This window comes from Aulostomus chinensis, chromosome 11 (genome assembly GCF_037954235.1).
Source record: "Aulostomus chinensis isolate RoL2024-O1b breed Wild chromosome 11, RoL_Achi_v1.0, whole genome shotgun sequence".
NCBI lineage: Eukaryota > Metazoa > Chordata > Actinopteri > Syngnathiformes > Aulostomidae > Aulostomus > Aulostomus chinensis.
The window spans coordinates 305,001-325,602 of record NC_141330.1 but is presented as its reverse complement, the minus strand read 5'-3'; the positions used below and the strand labels follow the sequence as shown (position 1 = coordinate 325,602).

The 20,602-nt window shown below is 43.5% G+C and overlaps 2 protein-coding genes across 7 annotated transcripts in view; one reads left to right on the top strand and one right to left on the bottom strand.

Annotated features, from left to right (window-relative positions):
- Positions 1 to 1,938: 1,938 nt before the first annotated feature.
- Positions 1,939 to 7,627, bottom strand: LOC147252725 (uncharacterized). The gene is made up of 4 exons (XM_086217461.1): positions 7,565 to 7,627; positions 6,963 to 7,247; positions 5,112 to 5,240; positions 1,939 to 3,751 (listed from the first exon to the last, which is right to left on the bottom strand). Exons 1-4 carry the CDS (start codon positions 7,607 to 7,609, stop codon positions 3,584 to 3,586), a joined length of 627 nt encoding a protein of 208 aa, XP_086073587.1. The 5' UTR covers positions 7,610 to 7,627; the 3' UTR covers positions 1,939 to 3,583.
- Positions 7,628 to 9,345: 1,718 nt separating this feature from the next.
- Positions 9,346 to 20,602, top strand: part of dcst1 (DC-STAMP domain containing 1) — a 22,209-nt gene continuing 10,952 nt past the window's right edge. For 2 of the 6 annotated variants that reach the window (XR_015118463.1, XM_086217456.1), the window contains exons 1-11: positions 9,899 to 10,015; positions 10,547 to 10,703; positions 10,838 to 10,963; positions 11,600 to 11,674; positions 11,762 to 11,890; positions 12,070 to 12,209; positions 12,928 to 13,093; positions 13,935 to 14,078; positions 14,871 to 14,992; positions 15,072 to 15,229; positions 15,313 to 15,412. Coding sequence is in view for 5 of the 6 variants with exons in the window: in XM_086217456.1 (XP_086073582.1) it covers positions 10,661 to 10,703; positions 10,838 to 10,963; positions 11,600 to 11,674; positions 11,762 to 11,890; positions 12,070 to 12,209; positions 12,928 to 13,093; positions 13,935 to 14,078; positions 14,871 to 14,992; positions 15,072 to 15,229; positions 15,313 to 15,412 (1,203 nt within the window). In the remaining variant the exon portion in view is untranslated. Of the gene's footprint in view, positions 9,524 to 9,606; positions 9,731 to 9,769; positions 10,016 to 10,546; positions 10,704 to 10,837; positions 10,964 to 11,599; positions 11,675 to 11,761; positions 11,891 to 12,069; positions 12,210 to 12,927; positions 13,094 to 13,934; positions 14,079 to 14,870; positions 14,993 to 15,071; positions 15,230 to 15,312; positions 15,413 to 20,602 lie in introns of those variants that run through there. The other 4 variants (XM_086217459.1, XM_086217458.1, XM_086217460.1 and 1 more) reach the window with 4 other exon arrangements.

Sequence of the window (20,602 nt, the reverse complement as noted above, 5' to 3'; positions counted from 1 at the left end):
CCATGGTTAGGTCATTTTTACAAACATTAACCCATGATTTGATCGTACAATAGCTTTTATGAAGAGCAGACTAGAAGCATGTCTTCATCGCCATTAGCACAACATTTCCTTACACAAACTATGATTTAACTCATTCTAAACCAGGTTGTTTTTCACCTTCAGGAATCACATCTTCTACCTGTGTAGAAAAATTATTTTAGGGGGTGTGTCAATTGAGCCATGAAATTGCTTAGATTTCACCCTTTTAGAGTTCATAGTTTTTCCCCTTTGACACCAGCATTTCCTCCAGCTCTGTCTGTCCCAACAGACTCTGCCTCTCCTCTGCTAACACCGAGGGCATGTGATAAGGAGGAGGTTAATTTTTCTCTACATTTTCATCCACGTGTAGTTCAGGACCCATCCCAATATCCCCTTTTCTGCCTTAGACCACTTTTCCATTTTTTTCAAACTATGTACAGACAAACATCAAAATTGCTACTGTAGGAATTTTTCAACAAGTCATCATTAATCAATCAGAAGGACCCACAGAGTCTATGTATTGCGCTGTTCCAAATCCGGAGAGGACACCTTCCAGTTGGTTCAAAAGAATTTATTCAGATTAACAGGAAAGAATCCAGAGCTCTGGAGATGGTCTTCCCCTATGCTGGAGTCAGCATACGCAGATGCGTTGTCCCTGGCGTTGGGGCAGGAAGTCCCACGATCTCACTCTCTCTCCAGTTTTATGTGTTACAGGGAGGTGCTGATGTGATCGCTTCTGCGTGCAAGTGTGTATTTTTGATCTTCATGTCTGTTGCAGGATCTTCTGTCTGACCCCATGCCAGTCCCTTCTGGTCCATCGTGGCCTTGTTCTTGCAGCTGTAAAGATTAAAACCTCCGATTTACGGCCATGCTCTTATCTTTCACGGCCTCATCCCACCATAGAAATTCTTGTGGACTCTGTTCTGACTTAATTAGCTTGAGAGAGTGATGCTAGCATGATCTACACTCCCGCTATTCCCTGCTGTGACCTTTTCACCTGTCCACTCTAAACAGTCTGGTCTGTGCTTCACTGCTGATAGGAAGTGTTCTTCTGTTGTCTTATATCTTGGAATGTCTATCTGTGTTGTCTCCAGTATTTATAAGTTCCTTCCTGGAGTCACAATGGCACCAACTAATCCTGGTGCTTTGGAGAGTTGTGGGACCCCTCTGTAAAACACCTTTTACTACTTCCAGATGTTCACGAGGTCAAATAAGGTGACTTGCAGCCAAGTCATCGATTCTGCCTGGGATGCATGAGCAGGAGATCCCGGTACCGCTACTAACACTAAAGAAGTACACTGATGAACTAAATACAGTATTGGAACCTTTCCTACCTCTTTGGGAACTGCCACAGAAACACCTTTATTACAACTGCCTTGTGTTTCCTGCACTCTATTTTAAGTGAATGTATGTATAAATTTGTCTACACTACGTACACACCAGAGATGGGGAGAGTTGATTGACTCAATACGGCCAGAGACTCTGAGCCCGGACAGGAAGCTTCTACAGCCTCCCAGAGAAGGCACGCCTGTCCACCCGGACTTAATGCCAGCTCCTGAGTCTCCTTTTAACACGCATCTGCTGTCTCCAACCCTATCTCTTATTTCCCAGATAATCTAGTCCCTCCCACCTTGAATACAGAACTATGTTGGCCTGAGATTATACAAATGGAATTCTCCTCAGGTCTGTACCTCTGGACACACACTTGTAGATCTCAACAAAATTGCTCAATCACAGGAAGCCACTCACATGCAATATGAGCCCACATACAGTTCTGCCCCTGTGCCACGGTCGCTTCTTCTCTATGTCTTTATCCTGTAAATTCTCTCTGTTGTCCTCTAATTCTAAATAGGTCCCAGACCTAACAGTGGTACTTTATGGTAGCATTTCACCCAAAGGAATTCATCCTCAAGCTGGTACTTTAGCAGGGACGCCAACCCTATACATTTGTGGTGTTATCTGTCAATTCACCGCAGGACTCTCACCCTTTTCCTTTCTATTATTCTTAGAGTCATATTTGCCTCTTTATTGCCAGACCCGTGCACTTATTTCCTGTCCTTAATATGAGAAATATGTGCTTGTACATTACATGTAATTAATTGCGTCTTATTTACACAAACATTTCGAAAGAATTTTATTCTTATAATTTAACGCACAGAATCATATTCTCTTCAACCCTGACAGAATAATTTAGTCAATCAATCAATCCATTAATCCATCCATTAATCCATCCATTAATCCATCCATCCATCAATCCATTCATCCATTAATTAATCCATCCATCCATCCATCAATCCATTCATCCATCAATCCATCCATCCATCCATCTATCCATCCATTCCTTCCTCTATCAATCCATTATTCCATCCATCCATCCATCAATCCATTCATTAATCCACCCATCCATTAATCCATTAATCTATCCATCCATCAATCCATTCATCCATTAATCTATCCATTCATCAATCCATTCATCTATCCATTCATCAATCCATCCATCAATCCATCCATCCATTAATCCATTAATCTATCCATCCATCAATCCATTCATCCATTAATCTATCCATCCATCCATTAATCTATCCATCCATCCATTCATCCATTAATCCATCCATGCATCAATCCATCCATCTATCCATCTATCCATCCATCCATTCCTTCCTCTATCAATCCATTAATCATCCATCCATCCATCAATCCATTCATCCATTAATCTATCCATTCATTAATCCATCCATGAATCCATCAATCTATCCATCCATCAATCCATTCATCTATTAATCCATCCATCCATTAATCCTTTCATCCATCCATTAATCCATCCATGCATCAATCCATCCATTCATCCATCCATCCATCCATCCATTTATCTATCAATCCATCCATCCATTAATCCATTCATCCATCCATCCATTTATCCATCCATCCAATAATCCATCCATGCATCAATCCATCCATCCATTCCTCCCTCTATCAATCCATTCAACTATCCATTAATCCATCCATGCATCCATTTATCCATCCATCATCCATCCATCCATTTATCTATCAATCAATTCATCCATCCATCCATTCATCCACCCAGAAAGACCCCGTGCTCCAGCCGGGGCTCCACCCACAACCCACTTGCTGGGGGCCACAGTGAGGACCACTGCTCCACTGAGCTGCCCAGAGAGAAAACATTTTTCCAAGATTTTTTTTTTCATCAAGTTAGAGATTTTTAATTTCATAAAATCAAAAAGTGCATGTGTGTGATGGCCAGAGGAGGCCTGAAGCTGGAGGACCGACCCTGACATGTGAAGAACAAATGGTCTGATTAACTGAAGTAGAATAAACTATCGGGTGTTTGTCAATGATTTGACTTCATCTTTCATAGATGTTGTGTTTTTACTCTTAAGTATTTTAACATTTTCTGATTTCATCATCTGATCCATCTAAGCACTTTCAATTTCCTTTAATTAATAAATATATACAATTTAGTTTTACAGATGTATTTATTTTTAATTTTTCATTAACTTATTTGCCAAGCTGGTTTTGGTGAGCTGCCGCTGCAGCGTTGCAGGTCTCACTGCAGCACGCAGCTGCACTTGGCCTTCTCTTTCGGCGTGCTGTCAAACAGCTGGATTGCCTGGTAGTTGATCAGATTCCAGAATTTCTTGAAGGAGATGTTGTTCCCGCTCTTCACCTCCATTTGCTCCAGGACCTGACGCAGGCCCTCGGCACCTTCCACCGTCTGCATACAGGAAACAGGAAGTGAGTCACTACACATGGAAACACTTAAGAGGGTCACAGGGATGGGAAAGACCAACACCAAGAAGAAATAAATGTTCAAAGAAGAATGTATGACCTTTATTGTGTGTGTGGGCGCTAGGGCCAGAACACTGTTAGTGGCCAGGAACTCTTGGCGAATCATTCCTGCTGCTCTAAAACATTCATTCAGGTTCCCACGAGAGTCAGGGTTGGGGTTAACCTAGTTAGAGTCAGGGTTAGGGTTAACCTAGTTAGAGTCAGGTTGTAGGGTTAGGGTTAACCTAGTTAGAGTCAGGGTTAACCTAGTTAGTCAGGGTTAGGGTTAACCTAGTTAGAGTCAGGGTTAACCTAGTTAGAGTCAGGGTTGGGGTTAACCTAGTTAGAGTCAGGGTTAACCTAGTTAGAGTCAGGGTTGGGTTTAACCTAGTTAGAGTCAGGGTTAGGGTTAACCTAGTTAGCCAGGGTTAGGGTTAACCTAGTTAGAGTCAGGGTTAGGGTTAACCTAGTTAGCCAGGGTTAGGGTTAACCTAGTTAGAGTCAGGGTTAGGGTTAACCTAGTTCTTCAACAAGTAGAGAATCAGGAAGCAAAACAACCAAATATCTCAGTTCATTTGTTTTTGTGTCTCAGAGAAGAAATTCTGGTGTGTTTCTGCCTCCATGGGGCCTGAAGTTGGGGGACAGGGACCCAGATGGTTTCTCCCCATCTTCTCTGGTCCAGATCTGCACCTGCTGTCCTAACAGGAATGATCCTCCTCCTCCAGATGTAGGGGGACAGCAGAGTCTGGACCTGGAGCTGGTGGCTCTGCTGGGCTGGACCACGTGTGTGTGTGCTTTTATTCCCTGATGTGTAGATCAGTGTGATCCTGCTGCACTAGGCCTCATAGACAATGGTGCTGGTCTGGGCTCTCCAGACTAGGACCCCCATGGACCTAACCATCCTGTAGAAGGTCACACCCGCTCAAAGGACGGAACTCCACCTGAGAGGGAGGAGAACCTGAACCAGTCCAGGTGACTACAGCTCAGAACCTCAGACCCTATTAGAACCAAGTGGTTTTCAGTGAGAAGATCTTTACACGTTCCAGCATCGGCACATGATGAGGCTTTTTATGTCATTTGTCCCTTTTGCAGGAAGTCGTTTTCCCTGACTTCCTGTTCCTGCTGTGTGTTTCAACTCATGTTCTTACAATATCACCAAAACTAGAACAGAGACAAATGTGTCCTGCAGCAAGTTCATGCTCATGATGTTCAAAGCTGCATTTCAAGTTTTGTCTCTGTGACCTCGAACTCCAGGGCTGAGAGGCGGAGTTGAACCGCTGTGATGGGTACATGAGCTGTGATGTCACCTTGGCAAATGCAGGCAGCTGACTGGAGATCATGGTCTGGAACTGCACGGTGTTCATGGTGGCTCCGTCACCTGCAGCTTTGTGGAACTCTGTGACCAGCGAGTGGATGGCGAGCTCCAGATCTGAGTACTGAGAGAGAAACGCCTCGCTGAGTTGTCCGCCACCACAGATCACCAGCAAAATAACACACAACAGGAACAAACGTGGGAATCAGCTGCAAACCGCGAATTAGTTGCAGAAATCAAAATGCCCCCCTGCAGCAGGGGGGCCTCACACAGCTGCTTATGGTCCAGCGGTTTCTTTGTGATGGGAGGAGCAGAAACTTGTCAGGAATGTCAGGAATTCTGAGCCACAAGACGTTGTCATCACGCTGTCCCAAAGCTGCTGGACGCAGGTTCAACACAGAGTTTCTCACCTCAGCAAAGTTTGACTTTCATGTTCTTTCTGTCTGATATTTTGATTCAAACTCTCGTCTGGCAGTTTGCTGTCCATCGTCCCTCCTCCAGGGAGATGGCGTCAGCCTGTTCCTCTCATCCTTTATTTTCACGTCAGAGTTCCTGGTCAAACACCATCCTCCATGGTGACGTCAGGAATTCTTACACACGTCATGTTTCATCCTTCTCAACCCCACTTATGAAATCAACTTCTCTTCATTTCAACACACGAAAACGTAACAGAAAGCTTGGATGACGTCATACAGAACAGATCGATCGACTCACCTTTGTCGCCATTTGCGCACATTGACCGCAAAAAAAAACAGAAAACGAGCCGCAGGAGAGACGCAGAGGGAGAGACTGGCACAGACGCCGCGAGAACAGCGCCAGACGCCGCGGCCACGCCCATTCACACGTACACACCACACAGAGTACACGCTGATAACACACACGGTGGGCACACCCACACTGCAAATACACACACAAACTCCCGCCCCGTAACTGGTCCTCGCAAAGGTAGTAAGATAACTTGGAATGTTCAGGTCTTTACATGAAAGAATACATCAGCGTCTGCCATTAACTGATGGCAGCAATACAGGACCACACACCTCGACAGAGGCAACACCAGGAAATATGATACAACACACACACACACACACACACACACACACACACACATACAGCCTCAGCACACACACACACCCTCAGCACACACACACCCTCAGCACACACACACACACACCCTCAGCACACACACACACACACACACACCCTCAGCACACACACACACACACACACACCCTCAGCACACACACACACACCCTCAGCACACGCACACACACACACCCTCAGCACACACACACACACCCTCAGCCACACGCACACACACACCCTCAGCACACACACACACACACACACACACACCCTCAGCCACACGCACACACACACACACACTCTCAGCACACACACACCCTCAGCCACACGCACACACACACACACCCTCAGCACACACACACACTCACACACACACACCCTCAGCCACACGCACACACACACACACTCTCAGCACACAAACACACACACACACACCCTCAGCACACACACACACACCCTCAGCACACACACACACACACACCCTCAGCACACACACACACACCCTCAGCCACACGCACACACACACCCTCAGCACACACACACACACACACACACACACACCCTCAGCCACACGCACACACACACACACACTCTCAGCACACACACACCCTCAGCCACACGCACACACACACACACCCTCAGCACACACACACACTCACACACACACACCCTCAGCCACACGCACACACACACACACTCTCAGCACACAAACACACACACACACACACACACACACACACACACCCTCAGCACACACACACACCTCTAGACCAACTTCCTCTGTGACCCAGTGTTTCTTCTTTCGTACTAAAGAGTCACCTTTGACCTCTGACTCTGCCGCCAATCCCAACTGGACTGCAAGACGATGAAGATGCCAAGTTCCCGAGGAGCCTGGACAGAGCTGACAGCAGGAAGTGAGCATGTCAAGGAGGACGTTAGTTTGTAGTCCAAGGGAAGCGTCAGTGTTGCTTTGGCCGAGCCTCCACCGAACGTCACGAAGCAGTGTTGCAGTGCAGTGCTGTGTTGGAGGCGGGACTTTGGTCAGCTGCTGGGGGTGAAAGGTCACACCATGGACAAATATCAGAGGGTCTGCAGACTGAAAAGATGTGGCAGGGCACTGCAGGCAGGTCTGAACCTGCTCTGACGCCAGAATGCTCTCGAAAGACTGAAAACCTCCAGAGGTGTGAGAAGCTGCAGGAACGCCACCTCTCACCGATGACGCCACAGAAAGGAAATGATGCTCTGGTGCTCATCACACTGGTCCGTACGAGTTGGGCTGGCATCAGGACGGACGAGATAGTCGCTCTGCCTCCGTTCAGCCAGCAATAAATAGCATTTGGTAAATATGAGATCACACTTCGTTACCAGCACTTCAATCTTGTTAGCCGGCAGAAGCAACCGTCCCTCCATCCTGGGACGAGGGAAGGGATCTCTATGGGCTGTCAGGTAAATGTCTTCACTCCAGCAGCGGGCGTCGTGCGCAGACCCTGTGATGTCATCAGGGAACTTTCACAACTTGTGTCAGATTTGTCAACAAGCACAGAATTGAGTATTGTGAAATTAATTTCAAAAACAAACTCTAATTTCACATTTGAAGAGCACGTTGACACTGTCATGTCCCACTGTAACAGAGGACGCTGTTGTCCACCTTCGTCCCTCCCAAACTGATCCTTTTATCCATAGAGCAGCAGCACCTTAGCAACAACTCCGGACTCTACTGGCCCACTAGAACAGAAAACTATGAATCCAAGGAAACAAGCACCTTGGTACGGTTCTGGAACCTGACAGCTTCAACAAGAAACCAGAAACTGGAGAGAAGATGGAGCACAAGAACAACCCCAGCGGCCCGGTGGTGCAGTGGTCAGCACTGTAGCTGCACAGGAAGAAGGTTCCGCGTTTGATCCACAGCTCGGGTACAGGATCTTTCTGTGTGGAGTCTTGACTTGACTAATTTTCAATTTTATGGTTACACTTTCATATTTCAGTGTATTGTGTGAATTAATATTGTAGTTTTATATTTTTATTGTCTTGTTATTGGTATTGTAGTTCTAATCAAGGGTGGCCCGGTGGAGCAGTGGTCCTCCCTGTGGCCCCCAGCAAGAAGGTTGTGGGTGGAGCAGTGGTCCTCCCTGTGGCCCCCATCAAGAAGGTTGTGGGTGGAGCAGTGGTCCTCCCTGTGGCCCCCATCAAGAAGGTTGTGGGTGGAGCAGTGGTCCTCCCTGTGGCCCCCAGCAAGAAGGTTGTGGGTGGAGCAGTGGTCCTCCCTGTGGCCCCCCAGCAAGAAGGTTGTGGCTGGAGCAGTGGTCCTCCCTGTGGCCCCCAGCAAGAAGGTTGTGGGTGGAGCCCCGGCTGGAGCACGGGGTCTTTCTGGGTGAGTCTCCATGTTCTCCCTGTTCCTGCGTGGGTTCTCTCTGGTACTACGGTACACCGCGCTGTCCTGTGGAACCGTCTCCCAGTTTCAGTCCAGGACCCAGACCCCCTCTCTAGGTTTAAGAGCAGACTTAAGACCTCCTTGTTGATCAGGCTTATAGTCAGGACTGCTTAGGCTGGCCCTTAGACCTGCTGCTATAGGCTCAGACTGCTGGGATCTCCCATGATGCACTGGGCTTCTCTCTCCTCCTCCTGTCCTCAGACGTGTTACTAACTCCTCTTCTTCTCCCCTCATCCCAGATCCTGGTGCTGCTGGAGGAGGCTCCAGACCTGAAGAGGCTCCAGCTGCCACCCGTAGCTCCACCTGCTCACGTCCCTGTCTGTCCATCAGTCTCTCCTCCTTTCTCTCTCTCTTTATCTCTGTCCCTCTCTTTCCTTCTGTCTCTCTGTCTTCCTCCTTTCTCTCCCTCTTTATCTCTGTCCCTCTCTTTCCTTCTGTCTCTCTGTCTTCCTCCATTCTCTGTCTTTGTCTCTGTCCATCAGTCTCTCCTCCTTTCTCTCTCTCTTTATCTGTCCCTCTCTCTCCTTCTGTCTCTCTGTCTTCCTCCATTCTCTGTCTTTGTCTCTGTCCATCAGTCTCTCCTCCTTTCTCTCCCTCTTTATCTCTGTCCCTCTCTCTCCTTCTGTCTCTCTGTCTTCCTCCATTCTCTGTCTTTGTCTCTGTCCTGCTCTCCTGCTCTCTCTCCGTCCCCACTGATCCTGGATCTGCTCCACCTTCCTGCTGGTAAAGGAAGGTTCTGGTGGCTGCTGTTGCAGGATGTGCTGCTGATGGAGAATTGTTGGGTGGAGGTTCATTGAAGGAGGGAGGTGGAGTGGTTGTGACTGGTGCCATACAAACAGAATTGACTTGACACCAGCAACCTTAGCTTCATCATCAAAGACATTTCTTAATTGGTGCGTAACGACAACCACTGAAACCACCCTAAGCTTTTTTTCTCTTAACAATTTCCCCTCCAAATACTAAAACAAGCAACTGGAAGCCATTTTAGCTTCTAGTTGCTTGTTTTAAGTGACATTTAGCTTTCAGTTGTCTCTACAGTTATATTTAAGCTTCTAGTTGTCTGTTAGGAGTTAAATTTACCTTATAGTTACCTGCTTCAAGTAAGAATTAGCTTGTATTTTAGACTCCAGTTCTTGATTTTAAGCTACATTTTAGTATCTAGTTGTCTGCTTTAGCTCCAAATTTAGCTGCCAGTGGTACAATTTAGCTTGCAGTTGTCAGTTTTATTACACTTTAGCTTCTAGTTGTCTGTTAAGTAACAGGTTGGGTTTTTTTTGCTTCCATTTTCACTTCAAGTTGTCTGTTAGGTTACAGTTTAGCTTGAGTTATCAGTTAAGTTCCATTTTAGCTTTTTGTTGTCTGTTAAGTTACATTCTAACTTTTAGGTTTGTTTTTATTACATTTAAGCTTATAGTTGTGCTTTATTTCATTTTTTTGCTTCTAGTTGTCTTTTTTAGCTTCATTTTTAGCTTCCAGTTGTCAATTTAGCTTCTATTTTAGCTTCTACTTGTCTGTTAAGTTACATTTCAGCTTCTCATTTGAAGTTATATTTTAGCTTTAGTTGTCTGTTTTAGCTTCCCTTTTAGCTTCTTGTTGCTTGTTAAATTACATTATAGCTTCTAGTTGTCTGTTTTAAGATATAATTAGCTTATATTTTACCTTTCGTTGTCTGTTTTAGCTCATATTTTAGCTTCTAGTTGTCTCTTTGAGGTGATATTTAGCTTATATTTTAGTTTGCTGTGAACAGTTCTAGCCTACATTTTAACATAGCCTGTTAGCATTATTGCTAGCTCTCACCCAGCTGAGCAGCCTTATTATTTCTCCTGTGAAAAGTTACTTGCTTTGCCATATTCTGCCGGTCATCAGGCATCTTTTCCTCTTTTCACCCTTCATCTTTCATCTCTGGCCTGAAATAGTTCTGCTCACATGGAGACCAGTTCATCTTCTGGAAGCTCCAACAGCAGCAGTGAGACATCTCTCTGACCTCAAAAGCAACTTTGGGATGAACTTGAAGATTGTGTGGATGCCTCATGGCTTCTACTGACCAGCAGTCACAGCAGACGCCTTCGAGCAGTGAGTCCACAATGATTAAACAGATAAATTCATGTATAGCTGCCAAGCAGTTAGCATGTAGAAGCTGTTTTCAGGCTAGAGTGGACAATATTCATAGTCTTTGAAATACTTGTCTCTCTTCTTGTCTTTTCCAGCTGTGAAACAACTCTCCCAAACTGTCTTGCCACCAGCTGTCCATCAATTCCTCCTCAGCCAATCAGAGGAGTCCCTGGTAGCTCACCTGGTACTCCGAGGCTTGTTTGGGGCAATGAGCGGCACAGGTCAAAGGACCCCAAGTTGGACCTGTCCAGCTTCACTCTCTTGTTATTCATTGTCGTCGACATTTTAGCTTGTAGTTCTTTTTATGCTAATATTTTAACTTCAATTTCTTTTTTTATATTAACATTTTACCTATCAGCTAATTTTCCTCATCTTCACGCTTGCGCAGAGCATTCAGTTGTCTCAGCATTCTTATGACTTTTGGATATTTTTGGAGCTCATGTCTTTGACTCCGTTTGAAGTGGTTTGCATTCATTATGATTGTTTCTATGTGCTGGAGATCTTGAGACTGACATTCAAAGACACCTTCAACAAGCACTTTAATTGAAGAAATCTGTTGTATGTTAAAAGAGTTTATTTCAATTGTCTTGTCTGATTAGAAATGATTGCTTTATTCTTAAGCAGATAGTTCATTTTTGCTGTTTTGCAAATCACTTTTCCCCAGCAATAAAAATACAAACAGGGTTTTGTAATTCTAAGAGCAAATTTAAAAAAACAAACCTATTGCTGTTATTGAAAAATAACCCATGGATGATATAATAATTTATAACATTAAAATGATGAAAGAATCGGCACAGAAACATAAAATGAGTCTTCATGATTGTTCTTTATCATGTTTATCGTTTCCTGCTCTTCAGTCTTGTTCCTGGGTGTCACCAACAGCCTCCCATTGACCTTTGACCTGAGGCTGGCAGCAGGATGTGTCTTTGTTGGTGAGGAGATGTTCAGATGTGAGAAAACCAAAAGCTGTTCAATGTTTGAAACGAGAACGTTGATGTTTGTGTCCGTGGTGCCTCCAGGCATGTGCTCGCTGTGTGGAGCCTTGTCGTCCTCCTTCAGGTGCTCAGTTCTCCTGATGTTTCCCAGCATGCTCGGCTCCCGTGGCCGCGCCTACCTGTTGCTCATCATCCTGTCAGTGCTCTACACAGGTAAGCACACCTCAAAGTTCAAAGAAGCTCCAGTTCCCAAATGTACTGGACATCCAGTTCCAATGAAGGCACAGAGGAACATTTATGATTACTTTACAACGGGCACACAAACAGGAAGTGACCTGAGAGCAGGTTCAGGTTCAGACTGACGTGGAAACTGTGAAATGATGGGGTTCCAGGTCCGGTGTCCAACATCCAACGTAACATCCAGAGGGTTGGTGAGTCTCTGAGCTGCAACCTGGACCTGCAGGTCCACAACAGCAAGTTACTGTGGAGAGAAGCCATGAACCCCTTCGCCCTCATCATGCAGGAGCTCAAGGTGAGAACACAACACAACAACAACAACAACAACAACAACACAACAACAACAACACAACAACAACAACAACAACACAACAACAACAACAAAACACAACAACACAATAACAACAACAACAACAACAACAAAACAACAACAACACAATAACAACAAAACAACAATAACAACAAAAACACAACACAACAACAAAACAACAACACAACAACAACAACAAGAACAAACACTCATGTCACTTTTCAGCTAACAGACTGCAACACATCTGACATTTCAGGAAGTCACAAGTGAAAAATTTGCAGACTCAAGTGATAAAGATGTGTGTGTGTAGAAAACCTCATGTTGGGTTTACAGGCTGGTGAGGTCAGGGGTCATTGGGTTGTCAGCGCAACAGTTTAATATGACAGTGAACAGAGCTCACTCAGGACAACTTCAAGAACAATATATTTTGGTGGGTATAGGCCCCACCCATTTCTAGTGAGCGGGCTATGGTGTCATGGTAACCGATGCAGAGGCAAAGTTACCTTTCAGTTTCCCTCACTGCGAGGTTGACTAGAACAGCCCTTCCATCGCATCAGAGCGCTGGCTATGTGGACGCCAGTGAACGCCGTCATGATGAGCAGTAGCTGGAAGGAACTGATCAGATCTGACGGTGTGTGTGTGTGTGTGTGTGTGTGTGTGTGTGTGTGTGTGTGTGTGTGTGTGTGTGTGTGTGTGTGTTCAGGACAGCAAGGGAGGGTTCCAGTCAGAGGCTCGCAGCCTCAGTAGCAGGTTCCAGAGCATCAGGGACGAGGTTGTCCACCAGTATGGGTATGACGGCTTCAAACCCAACCAGTCCACTGCCAACACGCAGAAGCAGTTCAGCTCCAGCACCATGATGCAGTGTGACAGTGAGTCACTTGACTGAAGAACATGAGACCTGTGAATGTAGTCTTCCAACATTCACAGGTCTCTCTCTCTGTCTGTCTGTCTGTCTGTCTGTCTTAAATATTGTATTCATGCATTATCTGAATTTTAACCCTTTACATACCAGCTTCTGGTATGCAACAACAACAGCAATGATAACAGGGCTTTATAAAGCCCTGTTATCATTGCTGTTGTTGTTGATGTTGTTTTTGAAACGAAAAAACATACAATGCAGTCATTCTCCATGTTCTAAATGCCAAGTTGTTGATTTTTGCCACAACATTGATTTGACTGAATTTTGTTCAGTTGCAGTGTCAGATTACAGTTTTTCACGATTGTCAACACGTTTCTCAAGACAATGACAGATTTCTCAACGCTGCACACACAAAATGCTAAACCTGACACTCCCTCTGCAAGAAGAGTCCTGCCATCAAATCTCTCCATTGTGTTCACAAAATGGAACTCATGTTTTCATTTGCTACACACAGTGCTATTTTCCAATGACACACACCATTCATTGAGCACACACAACTACGCTTTTGCTGCACACTACCAAGCGTTTACAGCACATTGTGGTGCAAAATTGAAAACACTACCGTAAAATGGAACAGTTTGAAGCAGTGACAATTCGGGTCGAGCGAATGGAAGGTGAAGTTAAGGTTGTGCAAATTGTGCCAAAGTTTAGATTTTTGTGTGTTAACAATCACGAAAAACTGTAAGTGGTGACATGTTTGCCAAACACAACACACACGTGTGTGTGTGTGTGTGTTTGTGTGTGTGTGTGTGTGTGTGTGCGTGTGTGTGTGTGTGTGTGTGTGTGTACAGGTGTGGTGCAGCAGGGCATCCAGCACTGTGCTGACTGGTTCAGGCTGAGGTGGGCGGCATGTATGGAGGTGATCTCAGTGCCCATCATCAACCACATCCTCTGTGTTCCAATGAAGTTCAACTTCCTCTGTGATGTCATGAAAGGTGAAAGGTCATACGACTCTGAGTTCAAAATGGTTGATGACCACAGAGTCGAGTACAGACCATCCTAAATGTGAAGGTGTTGTTGCCTGGGCTACTTTTCTCAGACCACAATCACAGGACTTGTCTAACTTGGCGGTGAATTCACCACCAGCCATGACTGCGGCAAAACGTACATCAGCTGACTTCTATCTCTGCAACACTGACTGCTGCATTTATTTGTAAGGCGTCCTTGAGTGTCATGAAAAGTGCTCATGAATAAATTATTCTTTTTTATATACATATATACAGTATATATAGGGTTATATATGTATATACAGTATATATGTGTATATATGTGTGTATATATATACATATACACATATTTTCATATATATATGTATATATATATGTATATGCATATGTGTGTGTGTGTGTGTGTATATATATATATATATATATATATATATATATATATATATATAGGGGGAGTTGTGGCTCAGAGGTAGAGGGGCCGTCTGGTAACCGAAGGGTCACTGGTTCAATCCCCACTTCCCCCAGTGACCATGTCCAAGTGTCCTTGAGCAAGATACTGAACCCCTAATTGTTCCTGATGGCCCTGTGTTGGAGTGGAGAGCTGTCCAGGGTGAACCCTGCCTCTCACCCAATGACAGCGGGGACAGGCTCCACCCCCCATGTGTGTGTGCTCTGTCTTGACCCCTACTCGCCAGCGCAACTGTGACAGTGCAGACACTGGCATACACCTCCCGTTTCTCCTGCATCCACCACCTTCTTGCTCTCTTCTTGTTGGGCCAGTGATGACAGCGTGGTGCAGAGAACACGTTCCTCTTGAAGGAAACTTCGGTCAGCTGTTTGATCAGGTGAACCTCTCAGTCAGCCAGCTGTCCAGAGAGTTCCGTGCAGACCTCATTGTGCAGGTAAAACCCAAACCTTTCTCTCAAATTCTAACTTGAGTGTCCTCCAGTCCTGACACCTGAGACCTCTGACCTCCTTCAGGAGCAGAAGCGGCAGCTGGTGCTCGATGGAGCTCTGCTGGACGATGAGTTCTATCAGGTTGTCCAAGAATCCTACCAGATGTTGGCAGCAACGATGCAGCAGCTCTTAGATGTCCTGTATTTGCTGCGCTCCTTCGGCTTCATCGCTATCTTCATCCAGTAACTTTCACTCCTTCATCTTTCCGCATCACCCTTTCATCTCACCCCAACCACTCCTTCAACATGCTCCTCCTCCTCTTCAGGGCATCTGGGTACCTACGAGGGTTCAGCACAGACATTCGGTTTGACAACGTCTACATCACCACCTACTTCCGACAGATTGATGCTCGCAGGAAGAAAGTGGTAGCCTTGACTATCGGTCCAGTCTGGTTCAGTCTAATACTGTATAATCCAGTCCAGTCTGGTTCAGTCTAATACTGTATAATCCAGTCCAGTCTGGTTCAGTCTAATACTGTATAATCCAGTCCAGTCTGGTTCAGTCTAATACTGTATACTCCAGTCCAGTCTGGTTCAGTCTCATACTGTATAATCCGGTCTCGTCTGGTTCAGTCTAATACTGTATAATCCAGTCCAGTCTGGTTCAGTCTAATACTGTATAATCCAGTCCAGTCTGGTTCAGTCTAATACTGTATACTCCAGTCCAGTCTGGTTCAGTCTCATACTGTATAATCCGGTCTCGTCTGGTTCAGTCTAATACTGTATAATCCAGTCCAGTCTGGTTTCATCTAATATTGTATAATCTGATCCAGTCTGGTTTCATCTAATATTGTATAATCCAGTCCAGTCTGGTTCAGTCTCATACTGTATAATCCAGTCCCGTATGGTTCAATCTAATATTGTGTAATCCAGTCCAGTCTAGTTTAGTCTAATATTGTATAATCCAGTCCAGTCTGGTTTAGTCTAATACTGTATAATCTGATCCAGTCTGGTTCAGTCTAATACTGTATAATCCAGTCCAGTCTGGTTTAGTCTAATACTGTATAATCTGATCCAGTCTGGTTCAGTCTAATACTGTATAATCTGATCCAGTCTGGTTTCATGTAATACTGTATAATCCCGTCTAGTCTGGTTTCATCTAATACTGTATAATCCAGTCCAGTCTGGTTCAGTCTAATACTGTATAATCCAGTCCAGTCTGGTTCAGTCTAATACTGTATAATCTGATCCAGTCTGGTTTCATGTAATACTGTATAATCCAGTCTAGTCTGGTTTCATCTAATACTGTATAATCCAGTCCAGTCTGGTTCAATCTAATACTGTAAAATCCAGTCCAGTCTTGTTCAACCTAATATTGTATAATCCAGTCCAGTCTGGTTCAGTCTAATACTGTATAATCCAGTCCAGTCTGGTTCAGTCTAATACTGTATAATCCAGTCCAGTCTGGTTCAGTCTAATATTATATAATCCAGTCCAGTCTGGTTTAATCTAATATTGTATAATCCAGTCCAGTCTGGTTCAGTCTAATACTGTATAATCTGATCCAGTCTGGTTCAATCTAATCCTGTATAATCCAGTCCAGTCCTGTTTCATCTAATACTGTATAATCCAGTCCGGTCGGGTTCAGTCTAACACTGTATAATCTAGTCTAGTCTGGTTTCATCTAATACTGTATAATCCAGTCCAGTCTGGTTCAGTCTAATACTGTATAATCCAGTCCAGTCTGGTTCAGTCTAATACTGTATAATCCAGTCCAGTCTGGTTCTGTCTAATATTGTATAATCCAGTCCAGTATGGTTCAGTCTAATACTGGATAATCCAGTCTAGTCTGGTTCAGTCTAATACTGTATAATCCAGTCCAGTCTGGTTCCGTCTAATATTGTATAATCCAGTCCAGTCTTGTTCATCCTAATACTGTATAATCCAGTCCAGTCTTGTTCAGCCTAATACTGTATAATCCAGTCCAGTCTGGTTCAGCCTAATACTGAAAAATCCAGTCCAGTCTTGTTCATCCTAATACTGTATAATCCAGTCCAGTCTGGTTCAGTCTAATACTGTATAATCCAGTCCAGTCTGGTTCAGTCTAATATTATATAATCCAGTCCAGTCTTGTTCAACCTAATATTGTATAATCCAGTCCAGTCTGGTTCAGTCTAAACCTGTATAATTCAGTCCAGTCTTGTTCAGCCTAATACTGTATAATCCAGTCCAGTCTGGTTCAGTCTAATACTGTATAATCTGGTCCAGTCTGGTTTCATCTAATATTGTATAATCCAGTCCACTCTTGTTCAGTCTAATACTGTATAATTCAGTCCAGTCTTGTTAAGCCTAATACTGTATAATCCAGTCCAGTCTGGTTCAGTCTAATACTGTATACTCCAGTCCAGTCTGGTTCAGTCTAATACTGTATAATCCGGTCTCGTCTGGTTCAGTCTAATACTGTATAATCCAGTCCAGTCTGGTTCAGTCTAATACTGTATAATCCAGTCCAGTCTGGTTCAGTCTAATACTGTATAATCTGATCCAGTCTGGTTTCATGTAATACTGTATAATCCAGTCTAGTCTGGTTTCATCTAATACTGTATAATCCAGTCCAGTCTGGTTCAATCTAATACTGTATAATCCAGTCCAGTCTTGTTCAACCTAATATTGTATAATCCAGTCCAGTCTGGTTCAGTCTAATACTGTATAATCCAGTCCAGTCTGGTTCAGTCTAATACTGTATAATCCAGTCCAGTCTGGTTCAGTCTAATATTATATAATCCAGTCCAGTCTGGTTTAATCTAATATTGTAGAATCCAGTCAAGTCTGGTTCAGTCTAATACTGTATAATCTGATCCAGTCTGGTTCAATCTAATCCTGTATAATCCAGTCCAGTCTTGTTTCATCTAATACTGTATAATCCAGTCCGGTCGGGTTCAGTCTAATACTGTATAATCTAGTCTAGTCTGGTTTCATCTAATACTGTATAATCCAGTCCAGTCTGGTTCAGTCTAATACTGTATAATCCAGTCCAGTCTGGTTCAGTCTAATACTGTATAATCCAGTCCAGTCTGGTTCTGTCTAATATTGTATAATCCAGTCCAGTATGGTTCAGTCTAATACTGGATAATCCAGTCTAGTCTGGTTCAGTCTAATACTGTATAATCCAGTCCAGTCTGGTTCAGTCTAATACTGTATAATCCAGTCCAGTCTTGTTCATCCTAATACTGTATAATCCAGTCCAGTTTTGTTCAGCCTAATACTGTATAATCCAGTCCAGTCTGGTTCAGCCGAATACTGAAAAATCCAGTCCAGTCTTGTTCATCCTAATACTGTATAATCCAGTCCAGTCTGGTTCAGTCTAATACTGTATAATCCAGTCCAGTCTGGTTCAGTCTAATATTATATAATCCAGTCCAGTCTTGTTCAACCTAATATTGTATAATCCAGTCCAGTCTGGTTCAGTCTAATACTGTATAATTCAGTCCAGTCTTGTTCAGCCTAATACTGTATAATCCAGTCCAGTCTGGTTCAGTCTAATACTGTATAATCTGGTCCAGTCTGGTTTCATCTAATATTGTATAATCCAGTCCACTCTTGTTCAGTCTAATACTGTATAATTCAGTCCAGTCTTGTTAAGCCTAATACTGTATAATCCAGTCCAGTCTGGTTCAGTCTAATACTGTATAATCTGGTCCAGTCTGGTTTCATCTAATATTGTATAATCCAGTCCACTCTTGTTCAGTCTAATACTGTATAATCCAGTCCAGTCTGGTTCAGTCTAATACTGTATAATCTGATCCAGTCTGGTTCAGTCTAATACTGTATAATCCAGTCCAGTCTGGTTCAGCCTAATACTGTATAATCCAGTCCAGTCTGGTTCAGTCTAATACTGTATAATCTGGTCCAGTCTGGTTTCATCTAATATTGTATAATCCAGTCCACTCTTGTTCAGTCTAATACTGTATAATCCTGTCCAGTCTGGTTCAGTCTAATACTGTATAATCTGATCCAGTCTGGTTCAGTCTAATACTGTATAATCCTGTCCAGTCTGGTTCAGTCTAATACTGTATTATCCAGTCAAGTCTGGTTCAGTCTAATACTGTATCATCCAGTCCAGTCTGGTTCAGTCTAATATTGTATAATCCAGTCCAGTCTGGTTCAGTTTCATACTGTATAATCCAGTCCAGTATGGTTCAATCTAATATTGTATAATCCAGTCCAGTCTGGTTCAGTCTCATACTGTATAATCCAGTCCCGTATGGTTCAATCTAATATTGTGTAATCCAGTCCAGTCTAGTTTAGTCTAATATTGTATAATCCAGTCCAGTCTGGTTTAGTCTAATACTGTATAATCTGATCCAGTCTGGTTCAGTCTAATACTGTATAATCCAGTCCAGTCTGGTTCAGGCTAAAACTGTATAATCCAGTCCAGTCTTGTTTCATCTAATAATGTATAATCCAGTCCAGTCTGGTTCAATCTAATATTGTATAATCCAGTCCAGTCTGGTTCAGTCTAATACTGTATAATCCAGTCCAGTCTGGTTCAGTCTAATACTGTATAATCCAGTCCAGTCTGGTTCAGTCTAATATTGTATAATCCAGTCCAGTCTTGTTCAACCTAATATTGTATAATCCAGTCCAGTCTGGTTCAGTCTAATACTGTATAATCCAGTCTAGTCTGATTCAGTCTAATACTGTATAATCCAGTCCAGTCTGATTCAGTCTAATATTGTATAATCCTATCCAGTCTGGTTCAGTCTAATATTATATAATCCAGTCCAGTCTTGTTCAACCTAATATTGTATAATCCAGTCCAGTCTGGTTCAGTCTAATACTGTATAATCCAGTCCAGTCTGGTTCAGTCTAATATTGTATAATCCAGTCCAGTCTTGTTCAACCTAATATTGTATAATCCAGTCCAGTCTGGTTCAGTCTAATACTGTATAATCCAGTCCAGTCTTGTTCAACCTAATACTGTATAATCCAGTCCAGTCTGGTTCAGTCTAATACTGTATAATTCAGTCCAGTCTTGTTCATCCTAATACTGCATAATCCAGTCCAGTCTGGTTCAGTCTAATATTGTATAATCCAGTCCAGTCTGGTTCTGTCTAATACTGTATAATCCAGTCCAGTCTGGTTCAGTCTAATACTGTATAATCCAGTCCAGTCTGGTTCAGGCTAATACTGTGTAATCCAGTCTAGTCTGATTCAGTCTAATACTGTATAATCCAGTCCAGTCTTGTTCAACCTAATATTGTATAATCCAGTCCAGTCTGGTTCTGTCTAATACTGTATAATCCAGTCCAGTGTGGTTCAGTCTAATACTGTATAATCCAGTCCAGTCTGGTTCAGTCTAATACTGTATAATCCTGTCCAGTCTGGTTCAGTCTAATATTGTATAATCCAGTCCAATATGGTTCAGTCTAATATTGTATAATCTGATCCAGTCTGGTTCTGTCTAATACTGTATAATCCTGTCCAGTCTGGTTCAGTCTAATATTGTATAATCCAGTCCAGTATGGTTCAGTCTAATATTGTATAATCCAGTCCAGTCTGGTTCAGTCTAATACTGTATAATCCAGTCCAGTATGGTTCAGTCTAATATTGTAT

Excerpts from the sequence above, each read along its gene's own strand:
- LOC147252725 (XM_086217461.1), bottom strand. The coding sequence starts at position 7,609 with ATGGAGGGACGGTTGCTTCTGCCGGCTAACAAGATTGAAGTGCTG. Across the intron at positions 5,241-6,962 it reads CAGAGGAAGTTGGTCTAGAG|TACTCAGATCTGGAGCTCGC; the intron begins GTGTGTGTGTGT and ends TTTCTCTCTCAG. Across the intron at positions 3,752-5,111 it reads AGCTGCCTGCATTTGCCAAG|ACGGTGGAAGGTGCCGAGGG; the intron begins GTGACATCACAG and ends TCCTGTATGCAG.